Source organism: Odocoileus virginianus, chromosome 31 (genome assembly GCF_023699985.2).
Source record: "Odocoileus virginianus isolate 20LAN1187 ecotype Illinois chromosome 31, Ovbor_1.2, whole genome shotgun sequence".
NCBI classification, from domain to species: Eukaryota; Metazoa; Chordata; class Mammalia; order Artiodactyla; family Cervidae; genus Odocoileus; species Odocoileus virginianus.
The window spans coordinates 17,419,943-17,434,152 of NC_069704.1; the positions used below are offsets into that span (position 1 = coordinate 17,419,943).

The 14,210-nt window shown below is 36.3% G+C and overlaps 1 protein-coding gene and 1 long non-coding RNA gene across 2 annotated transcripts in view; both read left to right on the plus strand.

The window, feature by feature from the left end:
* Positions 1 to 439: 439 nt before the first annotated feature.
* LOC139032413 (uncharacterized) overlaps positions 440 to 14,210 on the plus strand; it is a 123,744-nt gene continuing 109,973 nt past the window's right edge. The window contains exon 1 of the long non-coding RNA XR_011484953.1: positions 440 to 547. This is a non-coding gene — a long non-coding RNA (uncharacterized lncRNA). The remainder of the gene's footprint in view (positions 548 to 14,210) is intronic.
* Positions 1,247 to 2,356, plus strand: LOC110122095 (olfactory receptor 13C7-like). Its single transcript, XM_020869478.2, has one exon. It carries the CDS (start codon positions 1,316 to 1,318, stop codon positions 2,354 to 2,356), a length of 1,041 nt encoding a protein of 346 aa, XP_020725137.2. The 5' UTR covers positions 1,247 to 1,315.

The window sequence follows — 14,210 nt, forward strand, 5'->3', positions numbered from 1 at the left end:
AAATTGCTTTTGGGATTAAAAACATCCTCAAAGCAGCAAAGATCTTAAGTTGTTTTGGTACTCCACCTGGCTGATCCTTTAAGGAATCCTTTACTAGTGAAGTAAATGACTGTGAAAAGCTCTAGCTTTCATTTTACTGAAAGTTATTTCTCTTTTGCTAATGATCAGTTGCCTTTTTTCCCACAGTGTAGTAATGGCAGCTACTTGATACTAATGAAAAAAATGATAAACAAATACTTCTTCTTTTAGTTGTTTTACTGAATTTACTGAATTTTACTGAATTTACTGGGTTGAAATTTATGAGACTAGCAATCTCATAAAAAAGTAAGTAGACCTCTGTTTCTGTTTTAATGTAGAAATGCTGATACAAGTAATTATAACATATTGCTAATACTTAAGAATATTTAAGAATGACTCACCTCTCTTTATTTTAGGTTTTCTTAATATGCAGTGAGAGGATCATCAGCAGAGCAGCTCTTTGAGCAGAAGTTAAGCTGCTATATTTCTGTGGAGGGAGAAGCTAATGTATATTTTCTCAAACATGGAGGTAAAAGAGTAAATTCCCTGTCCTGTTCCTTAAATCTTTCAGTTCATATATATATATATTTTGTTTCGACTAGATTATGACAGATGCACTAAAGTTTTCTGAGATCAATTTGTTATTCTTTATCTGGCAGGACAATAGAGTTACCTAGATATCCCAATTTGTACCAAAAGAGACTAAGAAGAATAATTGTATATAAAATATTTTCTTTTGTAGGTATTACTAATGCCTTAATTAATATTTTAGGATATTATTTGTATATATGTCACCTCAAATTAGAAATTACCAAACATCCCTTTGCTAAAGATGTATCTTTTCAGTTTGTTTTTCTAGTCGCAATCTATTTTCAACTGAGGTTATATTACTGTTGAAGCAGGATTACAAATACCATTTTATTTTAGTAGCTGTAAAACAATTATTTTTGTTACATATAACATTAGTTATATTCTGGAATGTTTGATCAAAATGTTATGGTGACATTGCATTCAAAATAATTTCAAACTCATAATGTGAGACAAAATTCTAACCCAGCTGTATTTGTTCTGAATCTCTTCTAAAAAGGGCACATTTTTTTTCTTTGTATTGAAGCCTTCTTCATGAGTTCTAAAAGTATAACTGATTTTAGCTTAGAGAATTTTAGCATATTCTTTTTTTTTTATTTTAGCATATTCTTATGCTATCTGTGTATCCAATTATAGGTCCACATTGCCCATAAGGGAAGCCACTTAAGGATGCAAACAACTCTTTCAAACACTGCGATAACAGATCCACATGTATTCCAACTGCAGCAGAATTTCTTTTGTTGAAAGAAAATGGGAAAGACCATTAGTTAATGGAAAGACCATTAATATGGGAAAGACCAATCAGTCTTCTGTTACAGAATTTGTCCTACTGGGGCTTTCTGGCTACCCAGAGCTTGAAGCCATTTATTTTGTGCTGGTGTTATTTATGTACCTGGTTATCCTGCTGGGAAATGGTGTCATCATCATTGTAAATGTCTGTGACTCTCACCTGCATACCCCCATGTACTTTTTCCTCAGTAACTTATCATTCTTGGATATTTGCTACACCAGTTCTTCTATCCCCATATTTCTCAGCAGCTTCTTAACTTCAAGGAAGACCATTTCCTTCTCTGGATGTGGAGTACAAATGTTTCTCTCCTTTGCTATGGGAGCCACGGAGTGTGTCCTTCTAAGCATGATGGCATTTGACCGCTATGTGGCCATCTGCAACCCTCTGAGATACCCCATCATTATGAGCAAGAATTCATATGTGCCTATGGCTGCAGGGTCCTGGATTGCAGGGGGTGTCAATTCTCTGTTGCAAACCTCTCTTGCAATGCGGCTTCCTTTCTGTGGGGATAATGTCATTAATCATTTTACTTGTGAAATCTTGGCTGTCTTAAAATTGGCCTGCGCTGATATTTCCATAAATGTTATTAGCATGGTTGTTGCTAATATGATTTTTCTTGTGGTCCCAGTACTTTTTATTTTCATTTCCTATGTTTTTATTCTCTTCACCATCCTGAGGATTCCTTCTTCAGAGGGAAGCCGCAAAGCCTTCTCTACCTGCTCTGCCCACTTAACAGTGGTGATTATATTCTATGGAACCATCCTCTTCATGTATGCAAAGCCCAAGGCTAAAGATTCCTCTGGTGCAGACAAAGTCCAAGTCACAGACAAAATCATCTCTCTCTTCTATGGAGTCGTGATTCCTATGCTCAATCCCCTCATCTACAGTTTGAGGAACAAAGATGTGAAGGCAGCTGTGAAGAGTATACTCTGTCAGAAATGCTTCTCAGGGGGAAAGTGAATGTTGCTTTAAAAAGTTCATTTACTCTGAATGCAGGACTAGTTCTCACCTGGAAGTTCCAAAATAAATGTAAGGATTGGTACACCATTGATTCTTGAAATTCTCATTTTTCTGTTCCTAGAGTCTAAATGTGAGAGAAATCTAAGCCCTACGTTCTTCATGACCCTCTCAAAGAGAAAAGGGGAAGAAATCTATCGGTAGAAAAGATCGTCATCCAAACCACAGTTAGTTTAACTCTAAAATGATGAGTTCTATAATCTTATGTAAACAGAAGTAGCGTTTAACTAGTTTAACCTCTTATCTTCTATGTGCATCAATTATCTAGTTTCAAAACTTTCCTAGGAAGGTAAAGTACAAAGTGCCTTTTAAGGGTCAGAGTGGTAATAAATTCAACACTAAATGATTCATAATGGGGTAGTGTTTGACTTTAGAGAGGGATGACCACTTTTTGATGTTAGGTACCTGGCTGTGTGTATATCATAGGAAAGAGAAGAAAAATGATGCTATCTTTCCTAGGACTGATATTCTCTTGCCTGCAATCCGGCAAGCATACTTCTGTACAGAGTTGTCTGAAGGAATGTGAGGCTTTGTGCATACATCCCAACTGATGAGGAAATTTGGTCTATTTTTGTTTCAACAGATGAGCAGTGGTGACTTCGAGTGAAAATGATAATTACTGTTAAGTGACATAAAAATTGCTTAGTTTCTGAAGAACTTGGTTGTACAGTTCTCTGGGAACTTTGTAATAATGGATTTAAAGTGTCACAGAATAGGTGTTTTTACTGTTACATGAATTTTCTGTAAAATATGAGCTTTCCATTCATTCATTGACTCATCTCTTCCTTAATTTGATTATTCAGTCAACCAGTGTTTACTGAGTATCTACTTTGTTTCAAGCATTTTGCTACCTATTAGCAATATATATGTATATATCAATATATATATATATACACATAAATATATATGTATACACATAAATAAAAATAAAAAATATATATGTATATATATATAAACAACATGGAAACGAAAACCAAAACAGCACCAAGGGGCGCACAATCTTGTGGAATATGGACTGACTTGAACAAAATACAAAGAATATTTAATATTAAAGATTTTCCTTCTCCACTATTTTCTAAACTGGTTCCTTTGTTTGCATTCAAAGGAAATGCGTTCATAGTATGTTGGATGTTTATTGCCCTGAAGGAGTGAGGGTAGAATAAGAAATTCCAAGAAGTCAGATCTCTGATATCCCCTAACCCTCTAGCTGGCTCTGCCTTTGTTTGTTTTATATGTTCTGTATTTCTTCATAATATTTTATTTGGGAAAAATAAAAGTTGCTGGGAAAAGTTTTAAAACTACTACAGTGTACTATAAAATCCAGTAAGAGTTGTAAGAAAGAACTGGATACTTTTGGATTGGTGTTTTAGAGGGGTCATTTTGGAGCTGCAGAGGATGAAGTGTTATACCTCCAGCTGATAAATTCCTTGGTAACTTTCACATTTCTTGACCAGCCACTTGCCCTTACCTGTTTTCTTTCTTGTAGGCTTCAGAGTACTGAGATCCACCCGTTTCCTTGCAGTTTTTGTTCCCATCCTGATTGGTTAAAGTTTTACTTTAATTAATAGAGGCAACAGGGAAGAGAAAGAAAGTAACATGAATGGGAACATCCCACATGTTTAGAAAATCTTCCAGACTTTACCAGAATTAGCTCTGATATAAGAGAACCAATTTGACTCCTGAATGCAAGTTTCTTCCCTCATTCTTCCCTCATTCTTTCCTTATATTTCTGTTCCCCTTTTGGTTTTAAACTTCACTAAGTACTTACTGTATGTTTTTTTTTTTTTTTTGTCACTGACTAAGACTATGCTCTGTAGTATTCCCCCCCCAACTGTTCAGTATTTACATTATTCTACCTTGTTCATTTGTGTTTACAAATATATTCATATATGAAAATGTAAAGAACATTTTAAGGAAACCTGGAGTTAAATAGTATGGTGTTAGACCAACTCTGAAATCACACGTTCTCTGAGTTCTCTAGTTATTAAAATCCAACTTGAAAAATATCAGTTGGTCAATGTGATGTGAGTATAGAATGCAATCCTTTATGTAAAAATGTTTGAAAACTTTAAAGTACTAGAGAAATGAGAAATATGATTATTTTATTCATTAGTTTCTCAATAGCAGATCAGATCTCAAGACCAGATCCTGTATCACTATGGACTTCCCTATTAGAACTAATTTTGCTGCATCCCATCAATTTTGTAAGGTTGTTATTCATTGTCATTTGTATTGAGGTATTTTCTGATTTCCTCTTTTATTTCATTGTGGACCCATTGGCTTTTCAATATCATGTTTAGTATCCATGTATTTATTTTTTCCTATTTTTCTTTCTGTTTGATCTCCTAGTTTCATAATGCTAGGATCAGAAAAGATACTTGAAATAATTTCTGTCCTCTAAAATTTGTAGAGGCTTATTTTCTGTCCTAGTATGTGGTTCATGAACACTTGAAAAGAATGTGTATTTTTTAACTTTTTTGAATGTAGTGTCCTGTAGGTGATGATTAAGTCTATCTGGTCTATTGTTTCTTTTTGTTTATTTGTCTCTTTTTAAACATTTTTTTAATTGGAGGATAATTTCAATATTGTGTTGGCTTCTGCCCTACATTAACATGAACATCCTTCCCACCTCCCACCCCATACCACCCCCTAGGTTGTCACAGAGCGCCAGATTTGATTTCCTTGCATCATACAGTAAATTCTCACTGGCTATCTGTTTTACAGACAATAATGTATATGTTTCAGTGCTATTATCTCAAATCCTACCCCTCCTTCTTTCCCCTGTTGTGTCCAAAAGTCTCTTCTTAATGGCTGCATCTCCTTTGCTGCCCTGCAGATTTGTTCATCAGTGCTATCATTCTAAATTTCACCCTATATATTTTGATTAGAGCAGTTAGTCCAGTGCCACTGAAAATAATTATTGATAGATATGTACTTATTGCCATTTTAACCAATTTTATTGCTTTCCAGTTGATTTTGTAGTTCATTTTTAAAATTTTTTCTTCTCTTTGTTTTTTATTTTTTTATTTGATGGTTTTCTTTGATTTTTATGGTTGAGTTACTTTTTTTTTTTTTGTGAATCTATTGTACGTTTCTGGTTACCCTAGTTTTCAAGAATGTTAACCCATAAGAATATCTACATGCTTCAGACTAATAGTCATATAAATTAAAATGCATTCTGAAAAGATCTATGTTTTTTTTACTTCCCTCCACCAAATTTTGTGATTTTCCTTTCCTATTTTACATGTTCATGTTTATCTATTTATTGTAGCCATAATTTCTTTACAATTTTTTTTTTAAATCTATGTACTGGTTTAGAGTGATCTTCAGTCCTTTTGTATATTTGCCTTTCCTGTTGTGATTTTCCCCTTCCATATAGACTCTTGCTTCTTTGCTGTTTGGAGAGGACTTTTCAGTATTTCTTTTAGGTTAGGTTTAGTATTGCTGTAATCTTTTAACTTTTGCTTGTTTGAGAAATCCTTTAGATTTCCTCCTATTCTAAATAATAATCTTGCTGAGGAGAGTATCCTGGAGTTCAGGTTTTTTTTTTTTTTTCCTTTCTGGATTTTGAATATCTCATGCCACGCCCTTCTGGCCTGAAAAGTTTCTGCAGAGAAATCAACTGATAGCCTTATGGAGGTTCTCTTGTAACTGACTATTTATCTCTTGCTACCTTTAGAATCCTCTCTTTAATTTTTGCCATTTTAATTAGTTATGATATGTCTTGATGTGAGTCTGTTTGATTTCATCTTGTTTGGGACCCTCTGTGATTCCTTCACCTAACCCTTTTATAGATTTGGTAAGTTTTCAGCCATAATTTCTTTTTATACATTTTCAATCACCTTCTCTCTCTGTTCTCCTGGAACATATTATGCCTAGGTTGGCACTCTTTACATCTTGTCGTAGATCTTGTATATTGCATGTATATATGACAATGCTGCTGCTGCTGCTGCTATGTTTCTTCAGTTGTGTCCACCTCTTTGTGACCCCGTGGGCTGTAGCCCTCCAGGATCCTCTATCCATGGAATTCTCCAGCAAGAATACTGGAGTGGGTTGCCATTCCCTTCCCCAGGGTATCCTCCCTACCCAGGGATATCAAACCTGGGTCTCCTGCATTGTAGGCAGATTTTTTACCATCTGAGTTACCTGGGAAGCCCATACATGGGACAGTAACAGTTGACAAACCTAGACAGCATATTAAAAAGCAGAGACATTACCTTTCTGACAAAGGTCTGTATAATCAAAGCTATGGATTTTCCAGTAGTCATGTATAGATGTGAGAGCTGGACCATAAAGAAAGCTGAGTGAGTGGGTGAGTGAAGTCACTCAGTCGTGTCCGACTCTTTGTGACCCCATGAAGTGCAGCCTACCAGGCTCCTCAGTCCATGGAATTTTCCAGGCAAGAGTACTCGAGTAGGTTGCCATTTCCTTCTCCAGAAAGAAAGCCGAGCACTGAAGAATTGATGCTTTTGAACTGTGGTGTTGGAGAAGACTCTTGAGAGTCACTTGGACTGCAAGGAGATCCAACCAGTCCATCCTAAAGGAAATCAGTCCTAAATATTCATTGGAAGGACTGATGCTGAGTCTGAAACTCCAATACTTTGGCCACCTGATGGGAAGAACTGACTCATTTGAAAAGACCCTGATGTGAAAGATTGAAGGTAAGAGGAGAAGGGGATGAGATGGTTGGATGGCATCACCGACTCTATGGACATGAGTTTGAGCAAGCTCTGGAGTTGGTGATGGACAGGGAAGCCTGGCATGCTTCAGTCCATGGGGTTTCAGAGAGTTGGATACAACTGAGTGACTGAACTGACTGAAGGAGAGAGAAAAGAGAATGATTCATGGTGCTGTGATGTTGATATTATTCCAGGTTTTGGATTCTTTATTGCCTCTATTTGGGCTTCCCTGATAGCTCAGTTGGATCACCTCTTTTCTTTTGTTAAACCCATTCCATGAATTTTAAATTTCTGATATTATAGTAATACTTTCCAGTTATAGACTTCTGTTTGGTTCTTTCTGTAGTGATTTCTCCACTGAGATTTGGTATTTTTTCCTTCTTTGTGAATATTTTTTCCTTTACTTTATCTAAATAGCTATACTAGTTGTTTATCATCCTTTCTTATAATTTCAACATTTGGGCTATCTCAGAGTTTTGGTTCCTACTGACTGCTTATTATCTTGAGAGTGTGTCATCTGTTTCAGCTTCTTTACATGATAAGTAATTTTGGATTGTTTCCTGGACAATGTGATATTTGGAGACTGAATTACAATAAATTCCTATGTGCTGGTTTTGTGATGAACCTGGTTTGAATCAAACTGTAAATGTGGTCTTTTTGTTAACTGTTCATATTTTAGTTAAATGTACATTTTTCATCTTTATTTGAGCTGTGCATATACAGCATAGGAGTCAATCAGAGAACCTGGTTAAGATTTTAACATAGAACATGCTTTTTCTGTATCTCTCCTTTCTGGAATTCTCTCCTTAAGTTACAGTGGCTGTGTTCTCCCAGAACACAGCTGGCTTGTCCAGAGAAAGTGCTGGTTTAATATCAGAGTTTTTCCCATTCCATACAATGCCTAGTTCCGCCAATAGCCCGAAATGTGAAACTCACATAAAAACATTACTTCTCTGAGTAATATTTTTTATACTTTGTACAAAGTTGTCATCTCTGAGAATCTTGAGTTTTATAGGAACTCTTTCAGTCACAGTGAAAACAATAGAAAAATTAGAAGCTCCTGCCACATATTTTATGACGAAGGTTTATACCCCTTCCTTTCTATGAGATTGCCCTCTTCCTAATTCATTAACTAACCATGCATATGTCATTTCCTAGTATACATCAAAAACAAAGTAATGCTGATATTTGGAATGGAGAATATGCTACAATGAATAAGGAATTTGAAATTCTCCTGAGGCCAGATTTGAGCATACCATAAGGGTTAAACTATTAAGAGTAACTGAATAGTGAAATTTGAATGTATTATTATCTTACTAAGGGTTAAATGAGGCATTATTTGAAAGCATCTGGCTCATAGGAGGGCCTCATTACATTTTGTATTTCTCTTTTTTTTCTGTCTGGCTTGTCAGTCTCTTTCCACCTCAAGTCTCCCCATCATCTATTCCTTCCTTGATCAGGTAAAATGAAGGCTGAACTCCCGAGTTTACTTCCTTTGGCCAACTCCTCCTCTTTAGTCACTTCCTACTAGTGCTTCCTCCGATTTGCACTTTACTCAAATGGAACCACTCAGGAATTCATGATTAACTACCTTATTGTCCCAAACTCAGAGAACATTAGATAATTGGTATGTACATAAAATATACTAGGTAAAAAAAAATAACAGTGAGCTCATTTATACTATCTTAAAGTTTCTTTTAATTAAGTAATAACAGTGAAAAGTGCAGCATAAGATTGTCTCTCACTGCCTCATTCAGGTACAGACACCCATGAATCATTGCTTAACTTCTTTATTTTCAAAAACCAGAGAGCAAATAAGGAAGGCAGTAGGTGGAAGAGGCAGTATAATTTAACTAATTTATAAAACATCTTTGTGGTGTGCTAGGTGTCTTGTATGCACCATCTTTTTAAAAAAAAATTTATTTTTAAATTGAAGGATAACTACTTTACAGAATTTTGTTGCTTTCTGTCAAACCTCAACATGAATCAGCCATAGGTATACATACATCCCCTCTCTTTTGAACCTCCCTCCCATCTCCTTCCCCATCCCACCCCCCTAGGCTGATACACCATCTTTTAAATTTTGTTTTGTTAATTAATAATGATAGATAGTGTTAATGTAAGTGCTGACTCGGGGTTGATTTCTTCTTTAATTTATTCAACACTGTGGATGTGCCTTGTGTGGACTAGGGATTCATTATAGATATAACGTTTTCCCTACTCTTAAGGATTATCACCAGATAATGTTGTAAGATAGATGAGAAAACTTAGGCTCGAATAAAGATCACACAGGTTGTATATGGTGGCCAAGACTTGAGCCCATTGTATACCTGTATTCCCTACATTACTTTTAGAATATATTTGAGGAATAAGCTAAATATGAGCAAATATTTCAGGAAGACAAGAAGAATTGTGAGAAATTCTTAAAAAGAAAAAAAAAAGGTTGTCTATTAGTCTTACTTCCATTTCTCTGAAGAAGTATTAAAATTTTGATTCTTAATTTTTATTTTGAATCAGAGAAATCTTCCCATTTGTGCTGCAAACTGAATTTCTTTCATGGCAAAACAAAACAACAAAAAATCTTTATCTTCCATAGACTTTTGACAACATACTTATCACCAGCATATATGTGGAGTTAACTTAAAATTTGTTCTTAAAAGTAAAACCTGAGTTTATAGTGCAGAATTAGAGTGGAAATATAAAATAAGAGGGTCAATGGGATCTTAAGAAACACAACCATGTATTATAACTCATTAGTCAACCAAAGGGAGAATTTTTTAACTTCTTCAGCATATTCTACTCAGTTGTTTATCTTCCATTGTTTTACCCTACATATAAAGATTATGTTCTATTTTTTTCCATTTATTTTTATTAGTTGGAGGCTAATTTACATCATTACAGTAGTTTTTGTCATACATTGAAATGAATTAGCCATGGATTTACATGTATTCCCCATCCCGGTCCCCCCTTCCACCTCCCTCTCCACCCGGTCCCTCTGGGTCTTCCCAGTGCACCAGGCCTGAGCACTTGTCTCATGCACCCAACCTGCGCTGGTGATCTGTTTCACCCTAGATAATATACATGTTTCAATGCTGTTCTCTTGAAACATCCCACCCTCGCCTTCTCCCAGAGTCCACAAGTCCCCTCTTACACTGTTGGTGGGAATGCAAATTAGTACAGCCACTATGGAAAACAGTGTGGAGATTTCTTAAAAAGCTGGAAATAGAACTGCCATATGACCCAGCAATCCCACTTCTGGGCATACACACCAAGGAAACCAGATCTGAAAGAGACACCTGCACCCCAATGTTCATCGCAGCACTGTTTATCATAGCCAGGACATGGAAGCAACCCAGATGCCCATCAACAGATGGATGGATGAGGAAGCTGTGGTACATATACACCATGGAATATTACTCAGCCATTAAAAAGAATTCATTTGAATCAGTTCTAATGAGATGGATGAAACTGGAGCCCATTATACAGAGCGAAGTAAGCCAGAAAGATAAAGACCATTACAGTATACTAACACATATATATGGAATTTAGAAAGATGGTAATGATAACCCTATATGCAAAACAGAAAAAGATTATGTTCTATTTTACAAAAATATTTGGAATTGTGGTTTGGGGGATTAAATAATATATAAATTTTTCTTATTGTGCAATATTTTAGATACTTGGATTTATATTTATACTATTTTTTCATTTTAACTAATTCAGTGATTAATGATGGCCTACTATTTTTTTTCATTTATTTTTATTAGTTGGAGGCTAATTACTTTACAATATTGTAGTGGTTTTTGCCATACATTGACATGAATCAGCCATGGATTTGCATGTGTTCCCCATCCCGACCCCCTCTCCCGCCACCCTCCCCATCCCATCCCTCTGGGTCTGCCCAGTGCACCAGCCCTGAGCACTTGTCTCATGCATCCAGCCTGGGCTGGTGATCTGTTTCACCCTTGATAGTATACTTGTTTCAATGCTGTTCTCTCATAACATCCCACCCTCGCCTTCTCCCATAGACTCCCAAAGTCTGTTCTGTACATCTGTGTCTCTTTTTCTGTTTTACATATTGGGTTATCATTACCATCTTTTTAAATTCCATATATATGCGTTAGTATACTGTATTGGTCTTCATCTTTCTGGCTTACTTCACTCTGTAAAATGGGCTCCAGTTTCATCCATCTCATTAGAACTGATTCAAATAAATTCTTTTTAATGGCTGAGTAATATTCCATAGTATATATGTACCATAGCTTCCTTATCCATTCGTCTACTGATGGGCATCTAGGTTGCTTCCATGTCCTGGCAATTAGAAACAGTGCTGCGATGAACATTGGGGTGCACGTGTCTCTTTCAGATCTAGTTTCCTCAGTGTGTATGCCCAGGAGTGGTATTTCTGGGTCATGGGGCAGTTCTATTTCCAGTTTTTTAAGAAATCTCCACACTGTTCTCCATAGTGGCTGTACTAGTTTGCATTCCCACCAACAGTGTAAGAGGGTTCCCTTTTCTCCACGCCCTCTCTAGCATTTATTGCTTATAGACTTTTGGATAGCAGCCATCCTGACTGGCGTGTAATGGTACCTCATTGTGGTTTTGATTTGCATTTCTCTGATAATGAGTGATGTTGAGCATCTTATTAAACTTAAAAGCTTTTGCACAACAAAGGAAAATATAAGCAAGGTGAAAAGACAGCCCTCAGAATGGGAGAAAATAATAGCAAGTGAAGAAACAGACAAAGGATTAATCTCAAAAATATACAAGCAGCTCCTGCAGCTCAATTCCAGAAAAATAAATGACCCAATCAAAATTACACACCGAGGAAACCAGATCTGAAAGAGACATGTGCACCCCAATGTTCATTGCAGCACTGTTTATGATAGCCAGGACATGGAAGCACCCTAGATGCCCATCAGCAGACAAATGGATAAGGAAGCTGTGGTACATGTATACCATGGAATATTACTCAGCCATTAAAAAGAATTCATTTGAATCAGTTCGAATGAGATGGATGAAACTGGAGCCCATTATACAGAGTGAAGTAAGCCAGAAAGATAAAGAACATTACAGCACACTAACACACATATATGGAATTTAGAAAGATGGTAATGATAACCCTACATGCAAAACAGAAAAAGAGACACAGATGTACAGAACAGACTTTTGGACTCTGTGGGAGAAAGCGAGGGTGGGATGTTTCAAGAGAACAGCATTGAAACATGTATATTATCTGTAGTGAAACAGATCACCAGCCCAGATTGGATGCATGAGACAAGTGCTCAGGCCTGGTGCATTGGGAAGACCCAGAGGGATTGGGTAGAGAGGGAGGTGGGAGGGGGGATCAGGATGGGGAATACATGTAAATCCATGGCTGATTCATGTCAATGTATGACAAAACACACTACAATATTGTAAAGTAATTGGCCTCCAACTAATAAAAATAAATGAAAAAAAAAAGAGAAAAACTATCAAAATATCACAAAAAAAGAAAAAAAGATTAAAAAAAAATGGGCCAAAGAACTAAACAGACATTTCTCCAAAGAAGACATACAGATGGCTAACAAACACATGAAAAGATGGCCTACTATTTTTAATTAACTTAGCACTGGACTTTTTACAGAGAACAGTGGATGATAGTATGCCATTAGGAAGATTTCAGAAGCTAATAAGTGGTCATAGCATAAAAGAAAAATTGCTGGAGTAGGTAAGAGTCAGGGTAGCATCGAGGAGGGAGTAACGAACTCAACAGAATCTTGGAAGGCTTTACAGGGGATGTGAGATTTGACCTGTGCCTTCTGTTGTTGCTAGATTTCACCGGAGAAGGAGAAATGTCACAATGCAGAGGAAATTGTATGTATTATTGTTGTTAAATGAGAAAAAACATGAAATAATTGGGTAACCACACTGAGTGCAACACAGTATGTGATAAGAAAAGGAGGCAACATTGGCAGGAAACCAGAGTTGAAATATGTGGTTCAAATGTACGCTGGGGCAGATGAGGTCTCTAGATTAAAAAAAAAATTAGCAAACATATATAAAAAATATTTCAGATAAAAGGTATAGGAAATATTTGTGTTGGATTTTCTGGGAATGATAATTTTAAATATATTTTTTGTTTTGTCTTCCTAAGTTTACTTACATTTCTTAGATTACTTAACCCTACTTAAATTATTTTTTTATTGAAAGATAATTGCTTTACAGAATTTTGCTGTTTTCTGTCAGACCTCAACATGAAACAGCCATAGGAATACATATATGCCCTCCCTTTTGAACCTGCCTCCCATCTCCCTTGCCATCCCACCCCTCCAGTCTGACACAGAGCCCCTGTTTGAGTTTCCTGAGCAATACAGCAAATTCCTGTTGGCTGTCTAATTTACACATGGTAACATAAGTTTCCATGTTACTCTTTCCATACATCTCACCTTCTCCTCCCTCTCCCCATGTCCATAAGTCTATTCTGTATGTCTGTTTCTCCACTGCTGCCCTGTAAATAAATTCTTCAGTAACATTTTTCTAGATTTCGTATTTATCTTTCTCTTTCTGACTCACTTCACTCTGTATAATAGGTTCTAGGTTCATCCACCTCATCAGATCTGACTCAAATGAGTTCCTTTTTATGGCTGAGTAATATTCCATTGTGTATATGCACCACAACTTCTTTATCCATTCACCTGTCAATGGGCATCTAGTTTGCTTCAACGTTCTAGCTATTGTAAATAGTGCTGCAGTGAACAATGGGATACATGAGTCTCTTTCAATTGATTTCCTCAGGGTATATGCCTAGGAGTGGGTTTGCTGGGTCATATGGTGGTTTTATTCCTAGTTTTTAAAGGAATCTCTATACTGACTTCCATAGTGGCTGTATCAATTTACATTCCCACCAACAGTGCAAGACCGTTCCCTTTTCTCCACACCCTCTCCAGCATTTATTGTTTGTAGACTTTTTGATGATGGCCATTCTGATCCATGTGAGGAGATAACCTTATTGTAGTTTTGATTTGCATTTCTCTAATAATGAGCAATGTTGAGCATCTTATCATGTGTTTGTTAGCCATCTGTTGGTTTTCTTTGGAGAAATGTCTCTTTAGGTATTTTTTCCACTTTTTGATGGG

Excerpts from the sequence above, each read along its gene's own strand:
- LOC110122095 (XM_020869478.2), top strand. The coding sequence starts at position 1,316 with ATGTATTCCAACTGCAGCAGAATTTCTTTTGTTGAAAGAAAATGGGAA.